Here is a 20,921-nt window from a genome sequence, read left to right on the forward strand (position 1 = left end):
CTTTGGGCAAATTCAGGGAGGGCTATCGATGGCTGCTAGCTGCAATTATTAGCATTATTATTGCTTATTAAATCAATGCCTCACCCTTCGCTTGAGGGTCACAGGGTGGCTTACAGTATTAAAACAACCAGTGGAGCCCCTCTGTCGCCTAGGAGCATGCGCAGAGTGCCACGGCGATAAACCTGGCCTCTAAGAATTCAGAAGGAATAAGAAATAACATGTTGGATCCCTCGTGGGGTGTTAAACCCAGGGAAGCCTGCCCCCTCTGCCCGCCAAGACTTGGCAAATTTGTAACCGGAGTCACAAGGCTCTGGGTTAATTTCCCAACGCACCAAATTAATCATTTATTTCTTTTATTTTTTTTAAATGGTCTTGGAACGCAATTGGCAGGGCGTGGGGGTGAGGCCAGAGACCTTGGGCGATGGGCTCCCTTTTTGCTGGGAAAGGCTTAGGGGGGGGCCAAGAGCAGTGGCTGGATGGCTCAGTGGGTAGAGCACGAGGCTCTTGATCTCTGGGTTGTGGGTCACAGCCTCACGTGGGGCAGAAAGAGGGGGTTGGACTAGATGCCCCTTGGAGGTCCCACCCAAATCTACAATCCTATCATAGTGTGATGTTGACGATGAGGATGGGGGTGGCACAAACCCCGGAGTCCTCCCCATTTTGGTTCTTCCAGTTGAACCAGTCATGGCCTTCCGCCGCTTCTGGGACCCTTGCCAGGACTCCCTGGGGAGGAGTGGGGTGGGGGCAGGGGGTGGGGAAGGGTGCTCCAAGGTGCCTGCATGCCATGGGTGCTCCTCCCCATTTCAGAAAAAGGGAGCCAGCCTCTGCTTGGATTATTTTGCTTCCTTTTCAATCCTCTCCACCGAGCGAAGGAGGGAGAGCCTTTGTGTTGAAGTTTCCCGCAAGGTGAGGAGTCCGAGAAGCAAAAGAAGTGAGAGCGGCCTCCAAACTGTAAGTCCGAGAAATGCCCAAATCTGTTAAGAGAGGGGGGGGGGTTTCGGCTCTGGGCATCAGATATTTAAAGCACACAAAAGGTGGCAAACAAGCTCTGTAACCAGCCTAAAAAGTTCAGGGTGGGGACACCCAGCAAGAAGTTTGGGGCATCTTATCCCTCTGTACATATTAATGCTTTACTTTGTATTCATTGAAGGCTATGCTGGTGATAATGACAATTAAAGGTTCATTTGTCATCTGTTAAAAAAAAAAAGGTGGCAAACATGGTATTCCATCAGTCCTGAAAGTGTTCCAAGCTAAACCTCTAGCACAGTTATTAAATGGGGCTCAGATTTCAACAGGCTCATCTTGGAGCTATGGAAGCTGTCCAGTCAAATTTATATCCAGATGGGGAGGGTAATAATAATAATAATAATATTCTTAAGGCCAATTTTCTCTGTCCCGCCCTGGGTCCCAAACGCATTATTGTGCCTAGAGGCTAATCTTCCCTCTGTAGAATTACAGATCCGGCGTAGGACATTTAACTCTTGGCTTTGCCTAAACTCAAATCCCCCCGGTCTAATATCCCTAGTGCTGCAAGGTCACAAGAGCGCCTGGTCTAAAATGGCCCATCAAAAACTTCACTCTTGTGGTTTATCAGCATGACATCTGCTCACTTTGGGTTTTAGTAAAGCAAACAGTCTAATTGTCAGCGCCTAAATGATCTCGAGTGTCAGAACAACTTGGCCACAATCAGGAAATTTTCATTCTAGACAGATAGTCGATACAGGCATTATTATTGAAAACAAAGTTCGGCGGTCAGTGCTTTGGACCCAGCTCTGATTGAAAACTTAAGTTCTGAGCTTTCTGGATCAACCCTGAAGATAGATTTTCTCATTTTCTTTCCCCCTCTTTGCCAGAACCGGCTCACTCCAAGGTTTTGCCACCATGCGCCGAAGCCGGACGACGGTGTCCTTTCTGAGTATGGAGGTAAGGAAAAATAATGCGCGGGGGAGGATCCCTGTTTAGGGAAGCTTTGAATGTTGAAGAGGTTATTGTATTTTCGTGTTTTGTTGGAAGCCGCCCAGAGTGGCTGGGGAAACCCAACCAGATGGGCAGGGTATAAAATAATAATAATAATAATAATAATAATAATAATAATAATAATAATAATAATAATAATGTGTCTGTGGGTGCAGGTTGGTGAGTGCCCAGCCAGGAGGGCGGCAGCCAATATTTGGGGTGAGGTTGCAGTTAATATCAGGTTACCATATTTATTTCCAATAATTCCGGCGACACTTTTGAACTTCCTACTAAAGAGATGGATTTTGTCAGGGGACTGATTTGTAAATCCGGGGACTGTCCCCGGGAAACGGGGGCGCCTGGTAACCTTAGCTTAAGAAGTCCACATCCAAAGTTTTGGACCCCTTCCAATCTTGCTCAAATCCCAAAGCACCTTCCATGCTCTCCCCTCTTCTTTGCAAGAGGGTCTTGTCAATAAAATCTGTCCTTCTTCCCTTATGGGGGACCCAAGAGCCCATCTAGAGCCCTTATGTAGGTTCTCTATCGGTAGGAGAGAAGAACAGAGGCCAAGCAGAGAATATTGAGGAGCCAAGCAGTTTGCAAGCCTGATCTTTATTAACTGTTGCAACAGGGTCCTCACTCCCCACACACACGAGGGAGGAGGAACCCAGAACAATGGGGTGCAAGCTCTTATATAGGCTCCTGAAATTGCCCCCCTTTAGCCCAGGGGTGCACAAACTTTTTCCAAAGAGGGCCAGATTTGACGGAGTGAACATGCGTCAGGGCCAAGCAAAGCTTTTTTTAGGATTGAAGTTGTTGAGCTCTTTTTACAATTCTACCCCACAGTTGTTGAGCTTTCTTTAGGATTTAACCCCAGGGCTGTTAGGCTGTTGAGCTTTTTTTAGCATTGAAGTTGTTGAGGCTTTTTTTTTTGCAATGCTGAGCTTTCTTTTTGGGGGGATTTTACCCCAGGACACATACTGCCACGGGGGCCGCATTTAATCGACTGACAGGCCAGATTAGGCCCCTGAAATGGACTTTGGACATGTCTGCTGTAGCCCATGACTCCCCCCAAAAACATCATCCATACATCCCAGAGGGAGGCAGGTCTACAGCAGAAATCCTGTCTGCCAGGTTACCTGTGGCTGGGTTTACCTGGCTATTAATGGATTTACCTGGAGAGCCTGGCCCTCCCTTTGTGATGACAAATTCTGAATTTCTGAGTCCAGCTCTCCGGCTCCCCTTTTCCCCTTCAGGCAGGATTTGGGAGCAGGGAGACATGGGGGAAGCTTTTCCCCTTTCCATCCAAACTGCAGAGGAATAGGACTTCCGGAGGCGGCGCGAACGGTAATGGCTGCCCTTTCCTAACCGGGAGAGGGAAGCTCCGCTGGAAAAGGGTCGTCCGCTACGGCGAAGCGGAGACCCATTTTGGAAAACCGCAGGCAGCGGAAGCCTGCGGTCTCGGGACCCGGCGGGCGCCAGGAGCAACCCCCGAAACGTTGAGGGAACCCCGTAAGGGGCTCCGGATCGCAGAGGGGGCAGCGGCGCTGTGGGTCTATGCGCATTCAGCGGAGCGAAGCCGCGCTGCTGTTGCCGGTGAGCGCCGACCTTTCTTCCTGCAACACAAGATTTTAAAACGCAACAACCCGTGAGTAACTGAGGACTTTACTAAATTTTGGGACTAAAAATACTGAAAACAAGCTGAAAGCGGAGTGACGAGGAAAAGGAAGTCCGTCTTCCGCAGCCATTGACTTTTAAAGCAAAGAGCAGGAGGAGTGGAGGCACAGAGAGAACTTTTGACAGCTCAGATTGAGCACCCGCAGAAATTACTTTCAATCCCCTTAAAGACTGTAAGCAACTGATTTTTGGACTTTTATCAGGACTTATATATCCTCTTCTTTGTGAATTACAACTTTACTAAAGAAGCCCAGGTGTCAGAACTGCCTGAGCAGTAGAACTGTCAGACTGCAAATTTGGATACATTGTGTTTAAACCTTGAGACAGTCTGAGGGAGTTCAGAATGGTTACGTTCTTGCACTATGGAACTCCAGTAAGCACAACTTGAAATATTGTGGCAAACTTAAAACCAACTCTGCTAAAACTACTTTTGTGAAGATCCCTAAGTATTGGTTCAGATTTTGTATGATTGGAATGGACTCTTCTTCTTAGGACATTTTATGCTCCCCCTAGAGGATTGAGGATTTATAACAAAAACATTGTTTTACTTTCTATTTCCCGGCCCTCTGTCTGACTGCTACCACCTGGGCCGTAGCTTTCTCATGGGAACAACTCAGCTTGACCTTGACTGCTAGATAACTTTGGAATGAGTGGCGCAAAAAGAAAGGGATTAAGAACTAGACAAACAACTCTGACAACCTTAACTGCAGCCTCACAAACACGCAGATCATCTGTGCCTACTCTGCCCTCGGAGGAAAAAGCTACCTCCCTGTCACAGGCAGGGGAGGGAGAAACTGAGGAATTACAACTGGAAGAGATGGCCTCAGGAGGATCTGGTTCTGTATTAGAGAGAATTCTTGAGAAATTGGAGTCTTTGGACAGGAAAGTTGACCAACAAACTGCGAAAATTGACCTTAATACAGAAACTTTAAACAAATTATCTGGGCAAGTTGCACAGAATGCACAAGCAATCGGACAACTGAAGGAGGCTGCAGGTGAAAATCAGAAACTGGCCGAAGAGACCAGCCAAAGAGTGGGAGAGTTGGAAAAAGAAGTAAGGCCGCTCAGCAAGCAGGTTGGGGAACACCAGACCTATCTCTCTATGTTGGAACTTCGGAATAGGGAGACTAACTTAAGGATAAGATCGATACCAGAAGTGGAAGAAGGCAATCTAGCTGAGTTTTTGACCAAAGAATTCTCCAAGTTCTGGGGTCTAGAGGAGGAAGACTTTAAAATTGTGTCAGCCTTCAGACTTGGAAGACTCATAAAGAGAGAGAAGCCCAGAGACTGTTTGATTACGTTGAGATCAAAGGAGGAAAGGGACAAGATTTTGGGCCTGCACTACGGAAGATCCCTGAACATTTCGGACAAAAGAATTGAGATTTTTAAGGACATTCCTAAACAGCTGTTGGACCTCAGATCTGAATATTTGGACTTAGTAAAACTGCTGAGAAGCAACTCAATCATCTTTAGGTGGGACTTTCCCCAAGGATTATCCTTTACTTTTAGAGGGAAGAAGATTAAAATTAGAACTTTGGAAGATAGGGATAAGTTTTTGACTGCCTACGGAGAGGACCTTCATAAAGGACTTGAACTACCCTCAGGGCCTGAACCACCACAGGTACCTGTACCACAGAACCCTGAAGACTCACAGAACAAAACACCATCCCAAGGAAATTAAACAGATCCATCCAGGATGTCTCTGCAACTTTTAAGCTGGAACATAAATGGCTGTAACAGCCCGGAAAAAAGGAAGAAAATCTTTCACATATTAAAAAAGGAGCAACTAGACATTACTTGTCTACAAGAAACACATGTGACTAGGCTCCACAGAAAAATATTGGTAAATAAAAGGTTAGGCCAAGAATTTATATCTTCGGATTCAGTTAAGAAGAGAGGAGTGGTGATATATGCAAAGGAGAGCCTTTCACCAAAATTTCTATTTAAAGATGAACATGGAAGAATTTTGGCAATTGAAATACAGCACCAAGGAGAGAAAATTTTGATATTAGGAATCTACGCTCCAAATGAAGGGAAATCAGAATTTTACAAGAAGTTGCATGAGATTATGCTGGACTATCTGGACTATGATAACATCATCATGATGGGAGATATGAATGGGATCGTTTCAACGAACATGGATAGGTCACAAAGCCAAAAGGTTACTAAAGATGGCAGACTACCAAAGACCTTTTTCGAAATGACAGACAACATGGACTGGATTGATATATGGAGGACAAAGAACCCCTTGGGGAAAGAAGGAACATTTTTCTCTGAAGCCCAACTGACTTGGACAAGAATTGACCAAATATGGATTTCTAGAGGTCTGGCTCCTAAGGTTAGGAAAGTGGAGATCTGCCCAAAGACCTGCTCCGATCATAACGCGTTGAAAATGGACATGACACTATTACCAACCGGCTCCTTTAGATGGAAGATGAATGACAACTTGTTTAGAGATCAGGAGATTATTAAGAAGGCCAAAAAAACAATAAAGGACTACTTTGAGATAAATTTGAACACTGCAGTGGAAAAAAGAACAATCTGGGACGCAAGCAAAGCTGTGATGAGAGGGTTCTTGATACAACAGAACGCCATAAAGAAAAGACTACAAAATGAGAAAAAGGATAAGATTTTGGGAAAAATCAAAGAGTTAGAGAAGAAACTAAGAGTAAACCCGAAGTCACAGCCGATCTTGAGAGAAATTAAACTCCATCAGGCACAATATTCCAAACTGATAAATCAGGAAATAGAATGGAAGATTAAATTAATGAAACAAAAAACATTTGAATCGGCTAATAAATGTGGGAAACTGCTGGCTTGGCAGTTGAAGAAGAGACAAAAGTTGAACATAGTAACAAATTTGGAAATAGAAGGAAGACATATTCAGAACCCGGTGGAAATTAGAAAATGTTTCCAGAAATATTTTAAGAAATTATACACTCAAGGGCCACAAAATGAGGAAGAGATTGCAAAATTTTTGGAGAAAAATGGACTTAAAAAACTATCACAAGAAAATAGATCACTCCTGAATAGTAAAATAACACGATTAGAGATAGAACATGCCATTCAGAATATGAAGCTGGGCAAGTCTCCAGGGCCAGATGGCTTGACCTCCAAGTACTATAAGACATTAAGTGACTATTTGATTCAACCACTGATGGAGGTCAGCAATGAAATTATGGAGGGAAAGAAGGCGCCTGAATCGTGGAAGGAAGCTTTCATCACATTGATACCAAAATCAGAAACTGAAAAGACACAACTTAAGAACTACCGTCCCATTTCCCTTTTAAATGTGGATTATAAAATATTTGCTGACGTTTTGGCAGGAAGACTCAAAAGAGTTTTAAATGAGATAATTCATAAAGACCAGGCAGGCTTTCTCCCAGGAAGACACTTGTTTGCTAATACAAGGAACATTATTGACATTTTGGAACTTTTGCAAACAAATATTAACACTAAAGCAGTTTTAATTTTTATAGATGCGGAGAAGGCCTTCGATAACATCTCTTGGAAATTTATGAAGGGGAATTTAAAAGAAATGGGAGTGGGGCGGGGTTTTGAAAATGGGATTGATGCGATTTACTCAGAACAAAAGGCAAAACTGATAGTTAACAATGTGGTTACAGAAGAGTTTAAGATTGAAAAAGGGACACGACAAGGCTGCCCGATTTCCCCCTTGTTGTTTATTTCTGTCCTGGAGGTGCTCTTGAACTTGATTAGAGGGGACCGGTTGGTGCAAGGGATTCAGATCGGAGCGAAACAATATAAACTTAAAGCTTTTGCAGATGACCTTGTTTTGACATTGCAAGAGCCAGAATCTAGCACAAAAAGAGTGTTACAATTGATTCAGGACTTTGGTCGGGTAGCGGGTTTCAAACTAAATAAACAGAAAACTAAGGTGTTGGGAAAAAACTTGACAGATGCAGAGTCAGAACGGTTTCAGAGAGAAACAGAACTAACTGTGGTTAAAAAAGTAAAGTACCTAGGGGTAAACATAACAGCAAAAAATCTGAGTCTATTTAAGGACAATTATGAAAAATGTTGGTCTGAAATTAAGAGAGACTTGGACAGTTGGTCAAAATTGAAGCTTTCTTTGCTAGGCCGAATTGCTGCTATTAAGATGAATGTATTGCCTAAGATGTTGTTTTTGTTTCAAACATTGCAAATTGTGGACAAGACGGAGTGTTTCAGGAAGTGGCAGAGAGATATTTCTAAATTTGTCTGGCAGGGCAAAAAGCCCAGAATTAAGTTTAAGATATTAACTGATGCGAAAGAAAGAGGGGGCTTTGCCCTGCCAGACTTAAGGTTGTACTATGAAGCCGCAGCTTTCTGCTGGCTAAAAGACTGGCTACTTCTAGAGGACACTGATGTTTTAGATCTGGAAGGTTTTAACAATGCATTTGGTTGGCATGCATACTTATGGTATGATAAAGTTAAGATCAATAAGGCCTTTAAGAATCATATTGTCAGGAAAGCAGTGTTTAATGTCTGGACAAAATACAAAGACCTATTGGAAAATAAAACTCCAAGATGGCTATCACCTCTGGAGGCCAAGGCCCGAAAAAGACCCAATATGGAGGCCAAATGGCCGAAATATTGGGAAATAATAGAGAAAGAGGGTAATAATTGGAAATTGCAGAGTTTGGAAAAAATGAAAGACAAAGTGCGAGACTGGTTACACTACGCTCAGATCCAAGAAATTTTTAAAAACGATAAAAAGTTAGGATTCCAGGTGGAGAAATCGAAGTTGGAAACAGAATTGTTAGAACCTAAGACCAAAGTACTCTCAAGAATGTATAACTTGCTGTTGAAATGGAATACACAAGACGAAATGGTTAAGTCGGCCATGATAAAGTGGGCACAGGATATTGGGCATAATATTATGTTTGAGGATTGGGAAAGGTTGTGGACCACGGGGATGAACTTCACGGCATGTAATGCTCTGAAGGAAAATGTAATGAAAATGATATATAGGTGGTACATGACCCCAGTTAAACTTGCCAAAATATGCCATGTGCCAGACAATAAATGTTGGAAATGTAAGGAAAATGAAGGAACATTCTTTCACCTCTGGTGGACTTGTCCCAGGGTGAAGGTCTTCTGGGAAATGATATATAATGAGCTGAAAAAGGTATTTAAGTATACCTTCACCAAGAAACCAGAGGCCTTCCTCTTGGGCATTGTCGGCCAGATGGTGCCAAAGAAGGATCGAACATTCTTTTTGTACGCAACAGCAGCAGCAAGGATACTTATCGCTAAGAAGTGGAAAACTCAAGATCTACCCACGCTGGAAGAATGGCAGATGCAGCTGATGGACTATATGCAACTGGCTGAGATGACTGGCAGAATTCGAGACCTGGGAGAAGAGAGGGTTGAAGAAGATTGGAGGAAATTTAAGACTTATTTACAAAAATATTGTGATTTGGTGGAAAGTTAAGTAGGATGTTTGATCATAAATAATTGGCCACCACAAAATCGGATTGGAATGGGATGTAAAGTGAGATTAAGAGAAATAAATTTGCAGAGGACTATATTTAAATAAGTGGTTATAAAATTTGCAAACTAGATGATAAATTGCATGGAAAAAAATTTATGATGATGAAAATGGCAGCGGGAGATGTAAGGAAGTCCAAAGAAGTTATGAAACTCTGTTGAGATAAAAGCAAGGTTGGTTATTGTCTTTGTATTCTATTCTGTAAAAACCCCTAATAAAAATTTTATTAAAAAAAAAACAAACTGCAGAGGAATAGTTGAGGTCCCGGAAAGAGTCCAAAGGGCTTCAGGATTGCTCGCCTGTACTATTTCAGACACGCGGTTGATATACTTAGGTATGTGTCTGCCTGGTACGTTTATGAACATTTATTTTACGCCTTAGACCTTATAATTCTCATAAGTTTAGTTATGATTCTTAAGTAGCCCTTGGGCATCACCTGAGTCGCAGCATCACTTGGGCTTGGCGCTTGCTGGTCATTTTCTGACAGGAAATTTCCCTCCTTTTAATCAAATAACTCCAGTACTTTATGAAACTGGCTCTTCTGTGTCTCTGGGTACGTTTCTGGGTGGGTTTTCGCTTCATTCAAATTTCAAAATGAAAAGATTCAAGGATGTTAATGTTCACGTTAAGAACTATGGTTTGGAAAACCGTTAAAAGGATATGCATTGAAATTCAACCAAGGGGAAGCAAGGAAATCACTTAACAATGTTAATAAGTGTGATTTTTAATAAGGTTATGATTTATGTTTGTTTGTTTTATTTGTTTGTTTGTTGTATCATTTTCTCTGCTTCAACTTCAGCCACTTCCAATCTTAGTCTCCTCATCTCTCATTCAGTCTGAGGATTTTCCTCAGATGCAGCAGCTCTGCACTGGGTCACCCCGAGTCTCTCTGGCTTGGCGCTTGCTGGTCATTTTCTGACAGGAATTTTTCCTCCTTTTAATCAAATAACTCCAGTACTTTATGAAACTGGCTGTTCTGTGTCTCTGGGTACGTTTCTGGGTGGAATTTCACTTCGTATCATGGCGCTGCCACCAATGAATATTAATACCTTAGACCTTCAAATTCTCATAACATTAGTTATGCTTAATAGTCCTTGAGCATCACCTGAGTTGCAGCATCGCTCAGCCAGCACAAAAAGAGTTCGTTCTCTTTCATTTTTAGTACAGGTTGCAGAATTTTCCTGCCTGGCTTTCCCCCCTCCCTTTCTCTGCTTTTTGCCTCAGCAAAATGGCAGCAGTTCTCCATTCAGATTCTGGAGTTTCCCGCCTTTCTCCCTTTCACAATGGCTGCCTGGCTGCCCAGACCGGCCGGTTTGGGGGAGTCTGTGGCCCAGAGAAGCAAAAACCGCTTTTCCTGCCCCAGCTTGGTTCCAACCTTTTATTTTCCTCAAGGATGTCCAAAAGAAAAAAGGAACATAGAGAGTGTTATTACTAAGACGGAGAAAACTTTTGCTCAGTTTCCAAAGGAGAGGACAGCAGCATTAGAAGAGATGCGTCAGGTTGCAAAGGCTTGGGAATATGGCGACGGCCCTTTTCCCCTTGGCGCCCTTGGGCCCCTTCTCTCACTTCAAAATGGAGGGCCCACCTCACAGAACACCACTTCTGTTCAACTTGATGTTTTTCTTTCTCTGCTTCAACTTTAGCCACTTCCAATCTTAGTCTCCTCATCTCTCCTTCAGTCTGAGGATTTTCCTCAGATGCAGCAGCTCTGCACTGGGTCACCCCGAGTCTCTGGCTTGGCGCTTGCTGGTCATTTTCTGACAGGAAATTTTCCTCCCTTTAATCAAATAACTCCAGTACTTTATGAAACTGGTTCTTCTGTGTCTCTGGGTACGTTTCTGTGAGGGTTTTAACTTCGTTCAAATTTCAAAATGAAAAGATTCAAGGATGTTAATGTTCAAGTTAAATTTTATAAGAACTATAGTTTGGAAAACCGTTAAAAGGATATGCATTAAAATTCAACCAAGGGGAAGCGAGGAAATCACTTAACAATGTTAATAAGTGTGATTTTTAATAAGGTTATGATTTATGTTTGTTTGTTTTATTTGTTTGTTGTATCATTTTCTCTGCTTCAACTTCAGCCAGTTCCAGTCTTAGTCTCCTCATCTCTCCTTCAGTCTGAGGATTTTCCTCAGATGCAGCATCTCTGCACTGGGTCACCCCGAGTCTCTGGCTTGGCGCTTGCTGGTCATTTTCTGACAGGAATTTTTCCTCCTTTTAATCAAATAACTCCCGTACTTTATGAAACTGGCTGTTCTGTGTCTCTGGGTCTGTTTCTGTGAGGGTTTTCCCTTCTTGTCACGGCGCTGCCACCAGTGAATCTGCAACGGCCTCTCACTTCACAACGGAGCGCCCACTTCCACCACTTCCCTCAAACTACCTCAGCTTGTCTTGTAGGGACTTGCCTGAGGTAAAACTTAACAATTAGGAGTCCCAGGCAGGATTGGTTCAAATGAACAAGAATGGTTTTCTTGAGCAAGGAAGTCTCTGAGACGGGGGATGAAACTCAGGAGCCTTCAGCTGACCATGTTCTTTCCCTTCAAGGTTTTGCACTTAATCCTTTGGCTCTGAACATGGTGGTCCTTCCTGTCAGTTACTCCTGAGGGACCCAAGAGATCTCCGCTTTGGGAGGCTTCTCTTTCTAGAAGCATCTCTCCCCTCCGGACTGGAAGGAGGAGACCCAAGGAGACGGTCTCTTTCCCCCTCACAATTCTTCCTTGCTCCACCTCAGCCTCCCAGTTCATTCCTGGCCGAATTACTCTTACAGGGGTTAGGAGAATTAGACCTTCTAAGATATAAAACAGGGCTCAGCAAACTTATTCAGCAGGGGGCCGGTCCACCGTCCCTCAGACCTTGTGGGGGCCGGACTATATTTTGAGGAGGGAAATGAACAAATTCCCATGCCCCACAAAGGACCCAGAGATGCATTTTAAATAAAAGGACACATTCTACTCATGTAAAAACATGCTGATTTCCAGGCCGTCCGAGGGCCAGATTGAGATGGCGACTGGGCCAGATCCGGCTCCCGGGCCTTACTTTGCCTCCCCATGATATAAAACAAATGTACCAGGCAAACTCATAAATAAATATATAAACCGCATGCCTGAAACAGTACAGGAAAAAAGTCCTAAAACCATTTTTTTGTCCAAATTGACCTCAAATGTTTCTTATTCATATCTTAAATGTGCCCTGAAGGCAGGATTTGTGAGCAAAGAGACAATGGGGAGGTTTTTCCCTTCCCTCCCTCCTTGCAGAGAAACATTTGGTCGGTTTGGGAGAGTCAAAATGGATTCAGGACTGTCTTCCTGTACTGTTTCAGACATGGCGTTTATATACGGTAGTTCTGTATGTGTTTGCCTTGTAAATTTATGAACACCAAATTTATATATCGGAGACCTTAAATTCTTATAACAAGGGGAAGGAATTATGGCTCTGCTTTTAGTTCTGTTGGAAGAATTCCCGGTAGGAGAAGCGGCTCAGTTGAATTTTGCAGCCAGAGGGGAAGGGTCTCCAGGCTGCAAAAACCCTCGCGCACATCTTTCCAGCCGGCGAGAGCGGCCCCAATCCCAGGAACGGCTTTGACTGGCCGGCTGAACCAGGAGAGGGGAGACCCTCGGGGAGTTAGGGGTTTCCCTTGCATGTGAAGACCTCACTTCTGGGGGGGGGGGACCCAGAGATGGACCCCGGTGTCTGGGGTGGAGATGCTCCTTCAGGTCTACTGGGCCTTTGAGGCCATTTAGGGCTTTCAAGGTCAGCCCCAACCCTTTGAATTGTGCTCGGAAACGTCCTGGGAGCCAATGGAGGTCTTTCAGGACCGGGGTTACCGGTATATGGTCTTGGCGGCCGCTCCCAGTCCCCAGTCTGGCTGCCGCATTCTGGATTAGTTGCAGTTTCTTCCAAGGCAGCCCCATGGAGAGCGCATGGCAGTAGCCCAGGCATGTTCAAAGTCCGTTTCGGGGGCCTGATCCGGCCTGCCGGTCGGTTTAATCCGGCCCCTGTGGCAGTTTATTTCCTGGGGTAAAATCCTAAAAAAAACTTAACAGCTTAATCCTAAAAGAAGCTCAGCAACTCCAACCCTGAAAAAAAGCTCAAATCCTAAAAAAAGGTCAACAACCCACGGCTCTTCACTTCATCCAATCTGGCCACTGCAGTAATCCAAGCAGGAGATAGCCAGGGGGGGGGGGGTCCAGTGGTCAAGAAGGCGATTTCTGCCTGTGCCGTGGGGGGAAGTGAGGGGCAGGTGGGGCTCGTCCCCCCAGGAAAGGAGAAGAGTAGAAGAAGAGGAGTTTGGATTTGATATCCCGCTTTATCACTACCCAAAGGAGTCTCCCAGCGGCTCACATTCTCCTTTCCCTGTGAGTTGAGTGGGGCTGAGAGATTGCGGAGAAGGGTGACTAGCCCAAGGTCACCCAGCAGCTGCATGTGGAGGAGCGGAGACTCGAACCCGGTTCCCCAGATTACGAGTCCACCACTCTTAACCACTACACCACACTGGCTCTCAGGAGCCCATCTGGGAGAAGGGAAACTCTGAGCCTAGACCTAAATCTTTGGGGGGAGAAGAAAAGCCTCTGCAAATCCTGAGCAGAGTCTTCCTCCTCCCGCCCTCGGTCATGGCAGGCAGGCCCTGGCTTGCCCTCCGGGTGCTGGGCAATGGGTGCCCCTTCTCTCCGGGTTCCTTGGCAACGGGTCACGCTTCTTGGCCTCTTTGTCAGTTAGCGGCGGAGGACCGGTGAAGAAAACAAGCAGGAATTCCCCCTCCTTCTGGGCTCTTCTTGGCCTCTTAGCGTGCCAACTGCAGTGCCCACCAGGGCTGGCAGGTCCTTGGCTCCAAGATTCGGCTCATGCAATGCCAAGCAGGCAATGATGCCCATCTCCGGGTCCAAATGTGCTTTTTTGGAATAGACAATTCAAAGGGTTGGGGCTTTAAAGCCCTAAACGACCTCAGTCCAGTTGCCCTGAAGGAGCGTTTCCAGCCCAGACACTGGGGTCCATCTCCCAAGGGCCTTCTGGCGCACCTTCAGTGCGAGAAGCGAGGTTACAGGGAAGCAGGCAGAGGGCCTTCTTGGTGTGGTGCCCGCCCTGTGGAACGCCCTCCCATCAGATGTCAAGGAAATAAACAACTATCTGACTTTCAGAAGACATCTGAAGGCAGCCTTGTTTAGGGAAGTTTTTAATGTTTGAGGTTTTCTTCTGCTTTTAAATGTTATGTTGGGAGCCACCCAGAATGGCTGGGGAAACCCAGCCAGATGGGTGGGGTATAAAAAATAAATTATTATTATTATTATTATTATTATTATTATTATTATTATTAGGCAGGCTTTGCAAAGCTCTTTTTTTTTAAGACACCCTGATTGAACCTTGTTCCCTCTGCTGGTTTTAAATGTTCTCCTGTTTGGGATTTACCTTTAATTTTACTTTATACAGTATATCTGTTTTTTTCTAGCTGTGGTGCTTCACTGTCCTAGAAACGGTACAGGCCTTAAGCGATATATTGTATTAATTATAATAGCAGTTTGACCGTGGGGCGCACTCCCTCAAGGGGGTGGACGCTCTCCTTCACTGGAAGGTTTCTAGTAGAGGTCAGATGGCCACCTGTCAGGGACTCTTCTGCATTGTGTGTGTGTGGGGGGGTTAGGGTTAGGGTTCCCTGGGCTGACGCTTGGCCCACATCTCTTAACGTGTGCCCGGATATTGGAGAGGGGGATTTGAACCCGCAACCCACTTCCTCCAGCTCCCTTCCACCCTTCCTGGAGGCCAGGTCTGGCAGGTGCTCTCAGGCGGAAATGATTGGCAGCCGAGCCGTGAGAGAGAGAGTGGTCATGCCTGCCTGTAAGTGGCAATTAACCCTCCTGCAGCGCTAATTGGCACCCCAGGGCAACCGTCAGAGAAAGAGAAAAAGCAGCTTGTTGGCAAGGAATCAGAAAAACAGGTGCTCCCTCTGTGCGCCTTTGTTCCTTAGCTGAGCCTTTTCCCAGGTGCAGAGGGGGAGTTTGGCTGATAAACTCCCACAAGAAGAGGTCAGCTTCCGGTTTAAATGGGCACTAAGAACCACAAGGACTAGGAGCTTGTTTTCCTTTGAAGGGGAAGTCCAGAGCTTTGCATGTAGAAGCTCCCAGGGTTCGATCCCCAGTATCTCCAGTCCCCAAACCCTGGATTGCTGCTGTCACACTGAGCTAGAGGAGCCAAATCATAGAATCGTGGAAAGTTGGAAAGGGACCCTTTGGGTCATCTAGTCCAACCCTCTGCAACACGGGAATATGCAGCTGCCCCCAACGGGGACTGAACCTGCAACCTTGGTGTTTTCAGCATGCTCTATCCAACTGAGCAGTCCAGACTGACTGTTGAGCCCCCTTCCTCCCTTCCTGTTTTATTTGGCATCATGAGGACCTTGCTTCTCCTTCAGAGGAAGAAGAAGATCTTACTTCTTTTGTTCCCCCTTCCTTTCCTTTTTCTAAAATGGCTTGCCTTGCTTTATCTTTGGAGCGATGTCATATGGAAGCAATAATAAATATGGAGGCGAGGGGATGAATTTTTAAAGCCTTTGCTGGAGGCTAATGCTTGCAGTTAATGGATGCTGTCTATAGATGGAGCTAGGAGATGGATCGAACTCGGCGCCTCTTCAATCAACCCACCCACCCGCCCTCCCTCTCCCTCCCTCCCTCCCGCCCTCCCTAAGAGTCATCCTCGAAAAGTCTTTTCAGGGTGAGGGTGATCCAGTAGTCATAAGGACATCCAAAGACCACCACCACCTTCTTCTTCTTCTTCTTCTTCTTCTTCTTCTTCTTCTTCTTCTCCTCCTCCTCCTCCTCCTCCTCCTCCTCCTTCTTTCCCTCCTGGCCGAGTAAGATTGTCTTCCATAAACACAGTTTTAACAGTGAGTCCGTGACTGTGGAGGCCAATTCTGGATCCCCATGTCCTTCCACAGTGGGGACATCAGTTTCCAGGCAGAAGTTGATCCTGGTGAGGGTTTGCTAAGTGTGCCTTCTTCTTGGCACGTTTCTCCCTTGTGTCCTGAGTTCGAGTGTCTTCAAAGCCCAGGACATCTTTGGGAAAGGCTGTTCTCTAACTGGAGCGCTTGCAGGCAACTGTTTCCTAGTTGTCAGTGCTTATACTCCATTTTTAAAGATTTGCCTTGAGAGAGTCTTTGAACTTCTTTTGTTGACCACCAGCATTACGCTTTCCATTTTAAAGTTCGGAATAGAGGAGTTGCTTTGGAAGACGATCGTCAGGCATCTGCACAACATGACCAGTCCAACGAAGTTGATGTTGAAGAATCATCGCTTTGACACTGGTGATCTTTGCTTCTTCCAGTTAACTGGCATTAGTTCGTCTGTCTTCCTACATCCAATTTTTCACTCACATCCAGCCTGTCACATCCTTTACATATAATGCCACTCCCTTCCTGTTTTCTTGTTTGATCTATTCCTTTAGAATAGTTTATACTCCTCCATTTCTATATTTCAGTCATGTGTCTCATCCCACTAGGTTTCAGTTACCCCGTTAAGTCGTATTTGTCATCCTGTATTAAGAGCTCCAATTCTTCTCGCTTGTTCCCCATACTCTGTGCATTAGTATAGAGACAACTGAAACTACAGAATCACAGAACTGTAGAGTTGGAAGGGACCTTGAGGGCCATCTAGTCCAACCCCCTGCAATGCAGGAATCCTGCCCCACAGCTGTTCCTGGGTGAGGTCAAGTATAATCTGGGGCAGGAAGAACCAGATGTGCAAATATAGGGTGGGGGACACATGGCTTACTAGCAGGACATGTGAAAAGGATCTAGGGGTCTTGGGGGACCACAAGCTCAATATGTCAACTGCGTGATGCAGCAGCAAAAAAAGTGAATGTTATTCCAGGCAGCCACATGCACTGACCCAGAAGTCATTCCCTCCAGCTGCTTCCTCCTTGTAGTTTCCTACCCCTTAGCAGGTTTCCGCAGCACTGCTGCAGCTTCCAACAATCGTATTTAATCCAGCCCTTTGTTGAGGACTAGAATCTTACTTTTTTTATTTACCGGTAGTCCCTTATGCCTTTTATTCAGAGCTGTAGTGTGTCATTCCAACTCGGCTTCCTGTTTCTGATAGCAGGGCACACAAGCAACAGTGTTCCCTTGTGGTTCGTGCCTTCATAGCTGGTGTTCACAGGTAGACTGCCTCTGAACCTGGGGGTTCTCTTTATTTTAGATAGACGGGCAATGTGGCAGCCGGGCGAGGAAAGGGTGCTTCCCCAAATGGTCTGAGCACACTGCTGACTCCCCCTTTCTTTTTTCCCCCCTCCAGAGATCCCGAGAGCAGCTGGACTTGGGCCCCGGCATCGGAGCTCTTCCAGGGAACGCCGTCAAGCGCCGTTTCTCAGGGACGCTGTTGCTGCCACCTCTCGTCTCCCGGCATGTGGCAGGCGCTGAACTTAGCCGTGCCCCGGAGCCAGAACACAGCAGGGTTGTTTTCACCATCGAGGAGACCCCCCCAGCCAGCACCGAAGGCACCAGCGTTATGAGGTCAGAGGTAGAGTTTTTCCCTGGTGGTGTCGAGAAAGAAAGACCCAGGGCATGTCGTGGGCTGTCAAATCTGCACGGTTTTTGGTGGCTTCTGAGCCTGCACAGAGTGCCCTCCTCTGAGAAGTTAGGAGCTAAGAACTGCCTCTCGCCTCTCTCTTTTTGGATAGAGTCTCCATTCCATGCCGAGATCGAACTCGTACAGCCAGCATCCTCTGGGGTGGAGGGGGGTGGCAGGTAGAGTCCCTCGAGGGCCAGATAGCAAGCCTGGGGGCCACATCTGGCCTCTCCCCCAGCCTGGGGCTCACAGGCCCTGCAGCTCTGTTTTCCTCTTAGAAAGAAAAGATGAGGAAGATTGCCAATTTCCTTTCCCTGCTCAGGCTCCTGTGCATTTTTCACAGCTCTGTAGCAGGCATAATCTAGGGACCCCCCCCCCCCGTTTGCCTTGGCGATAAAAGTGATTTGGACGGCAACATTTCTGCCTGCGAGTCCCCCTTCCCCGCATGATCCACCAGAGGCAGGAGGAAGAATGGGAGCAGTCAAACCACTTTATTGCTCGTCTCGGTAATAATTAAGCTGTTGCAGAAATTGACTGGCTGATTGATTGAATTTCCTTTGCTTTTCCACTGCAAGGCACAAAACCGGCTTCTGTGGGAAGGAGGAGGAGGGGTGGGCAATCGTTTCGGGCAGATTAAATTTCAATTCTGGTTTAAAGACGTGCTTGCGTAAAAAGTTTCCTGCCTGGTTGCAAGTTCAATTTCTGGCAGCGTCTCTGCGTCGGGCTTAGACACCTCCACCCACCGCCTGAAACTCCGGAGAGCGGCTGCTTCCCTTCAGTGGAGCCAGTGCTGAGCTAAGTCCGATTCTGTATGAAACAGCTCCCTATTAAAATCAGAACACTGAGGACTAGACTCTTGCTTTATCGTTAGGGGAAGGAACATAGCCAAGTTGCTGTATGGCTCAATTCTAGATGGCCGGGAAAAAGGACTCCTCTCTCACACACCCTGGAGGGCTGCTGCCAGCCTGTGCAGGCATCAGTGAGCTTGAGGGGCCAAAGGCCTGGCTTAGCATCAAGGTCGTTTCTGTTGGTGTTTTTACAGCGTCTCCCCCACCTCCCCTTGATACGCCATTCGTCAAAGGGAAGGAGCCGCTGGAGGGTGTTTCGATCGCTGCTTTTTCATTTCTGCCGGTTGCAAAAATAGTTGAGGGGTCTTTGTGTGCGTCTTCACATTTATTTCTCCCCCAGTTTGAATGGGGACAGCTCCCAAAGGAATAAAGCAGGCGTGTCTGCATTTGCCTGGCATTTCTTGGTGGCGGTTTAAATGAGAAGGGGCTGGTGGTGCAGCTAAGGGTGACTCAGCTGGCAGCAGCAGGGGCTCCCCCAAAAAGGGAAACGGGTGAGTGGCAAGGCTGGCACTCTTGCCCAGGACAGGCAGAGGGGGCACCATGGAAGTGTAGAGTTGGAAGTCGTCCAAATCCCGGAGTCGCCCAGGTCTGAATCTGACACTCTAACCACTACACAACACGGTCTCGCTAGCCACTCTATGACACCCTGCCTGGCGCTGTTCCTTGCACCTGCCCAACCCCTTTGGCAACCCACACGCGAAAGGCACGCAGGACTCCTGGGCTCTGTTTAACGCCAGGCCTAGGGGTCCTCTTGGTAACCCACTTGGGGGTTCAGAGCAGGGGGGCTGCCCTAAGGCTGCTGCGCCGGGTTTGACTTCAGATTCCTCAGGGCTGCGGCATGTTTTCCCTGCATTGTGTGTGTTTGGGGGGGGGGTTGGTCTAGATGTCCTTCAGGATCCCTTCCAGCTCTACGATTCTATTCTTCTCTGTTCCTGAATCAAAGAAGAGCCTGCTGGGAGACAAGCATGTGCCGAGCGCGCCCGTCCTCGTCGCCTCTGGTCTGGCCACTGGGTGAGCCGCTTTTGGGGGGGCGGGGAGGAGAGGGCTGTCAGCAGCGCGGCTCCCTCCCTCCTTCCCGGCTCCAAAGAAGTCTGGCCCGAGCGCGCTGTCCGCGCCGGCTCTATATAACGGAGAGCGCGGGCCGGCGAGGCGGAGGAGAAGCCGGGCTGCCCGGAGAAAGTTTGCCGTCTCGCGGGGGCTTCAGCACCGCGCCATGGCGGACAGCACCTCCCGGCGCGCCCTGGAGCTGAGCCGCCAAGGCGCCGGGCTGGCCAAGCCGCCCAAGCACCTGTGGCGCCAGCCGCGCACCCACATCCGCATCAAGCAGCGCTTCCACTCCGACACCGAGCGGGACCGCCAGGCCCGCGCCTCCCTCCGCCCGGCCCTCCACAACCCCAGGATGTCCTGGCCCTCCTCGCTCCACCGCCGGTAAGAGCCTCCCCTCCCGGCTGCCAGCAGGGCGCACGAGCCCCGCGCCTCTTACTTCCGAGGAAACCGAATGGCACCTAGTCCAGCCCCTGCAGCTGGACTGCTGAGCAACCACACCTGGCGGAAGGGGAGCTTAGCGTGTCTGGGCTGGGAGATGGGTGTTCATTTGCCCGCGAGGCCCCTGCGCGGGAGGAAGGCGCAGAAGCCGCGGGCGTAACGATCCGTTTTCTTTCCCGCCCTCCGGAGACCTCCGTATCCCCTGAGGCTCCAGAGATGCGCCCTCGGGGTGGATCGCGGAGAGGGGGCGTTGCGGGTCTGGAGGGGCGAGAGAGGACCTTGTGGAGGGAGGAGCAGGGCGCAGCGACGGGCAAGCAGGGCGCATCCTGAATTTGGAGAGGTTTCGGCGAAGGAGCTTCCTGTGCGCCCAGAGGCTCTCTGGATGACGGCTCTTCGGGGTGGCTGGGCGACCTGCGAGGGGCGCGGGAGAGAAACGTGGCTGCTTATTTTGTGGGGGGGGGCTCCATCTCCTTCACCCAAGGCGAGGCGTGGGGCCCCTCTAAGAACCTGTGTGCGCTCGGGCGCTCCACGGACGCATCGCCTCTCCTCTCTGAAGCTGCCCTTTGCGCTGAGTAGGGAATGGGGGGTGCCTACATTTGGTGTGTTTCTTTGGGGGGGGGGGGAGGCGGGATCTCGCCCTATAGGGGAAGCTTCGGAGCTGCGCGCATCCCGCATTGGTCTCTGCGCGCGCGCCCTGGATTTAGGATTGGGGAGAGCACAAAAACATAAATCAATTAAGAGTTGAGGGCAGCGTCACGTTCCTTCTCGGCTAAAACGCGCTGCGTGTTGGGTTTTGGTTTTTTTGCGGGTGGGGGTTCTTTGGTTGGCGACCCTCTGCGCTGGTCCAGTGAGGGGAGGTAGGGGCTGGCATGGAGATTTTAGGGCTCCGAAGCCACCCTAATTTTGGAG

The 20,921-nt window shown here is 47.7% G+C and overlaps 1 protein-coding gene across 3 annotated transcripts in view; it reads left to right on the plus strand.

The window, feature by feature from the left end:
• The first annotated feature begins 787 nt into the window (after positions 1-787).
• PDE4C (phosphodiesterase 4C) overlaps positions 788-20,921 on the plus strand; it is a 59,069-nt gene continuing 38,935 nt past the window's right edge. Inside the window, exons 1-3 of one of the 3 annotated variants that reach the window (XM_083720328.1) lie at positions 788-951; positions 1,854-1,923; positions 17,407-17,624. In XM_083720328.1, the coding sequence (XP_083576454.1) occupies positions 1,882-1,923; positions 17,407-17,624 (260 nt within the window). In that variant the 5' untranslated portion in view covers positions 788-951; positions 1,854-1,881. Of the gene's footprint in view, positions 952-1,853; positions 1,924-11,353; positions 11,396-17,406; positions 17,625-19,696; positions 19,956-20,921 lie in introns of those variants that run through there. The other 2 variants (XM_083720329.1, XM_083720330.1) reach the window with 2 other exon arrangements.

This window comes from Podarcis gaigeae (assembly GCF_964106915.1).
Source record: "Podarcis gaigeae genome assembly, chromosome: 18".
Lineage (NCBI taxonomy): Eukaryota > Metazoa > Chordata > Lepidosauria > Squamata > Lacertidae > Podarcis > Podarcis gaigeae.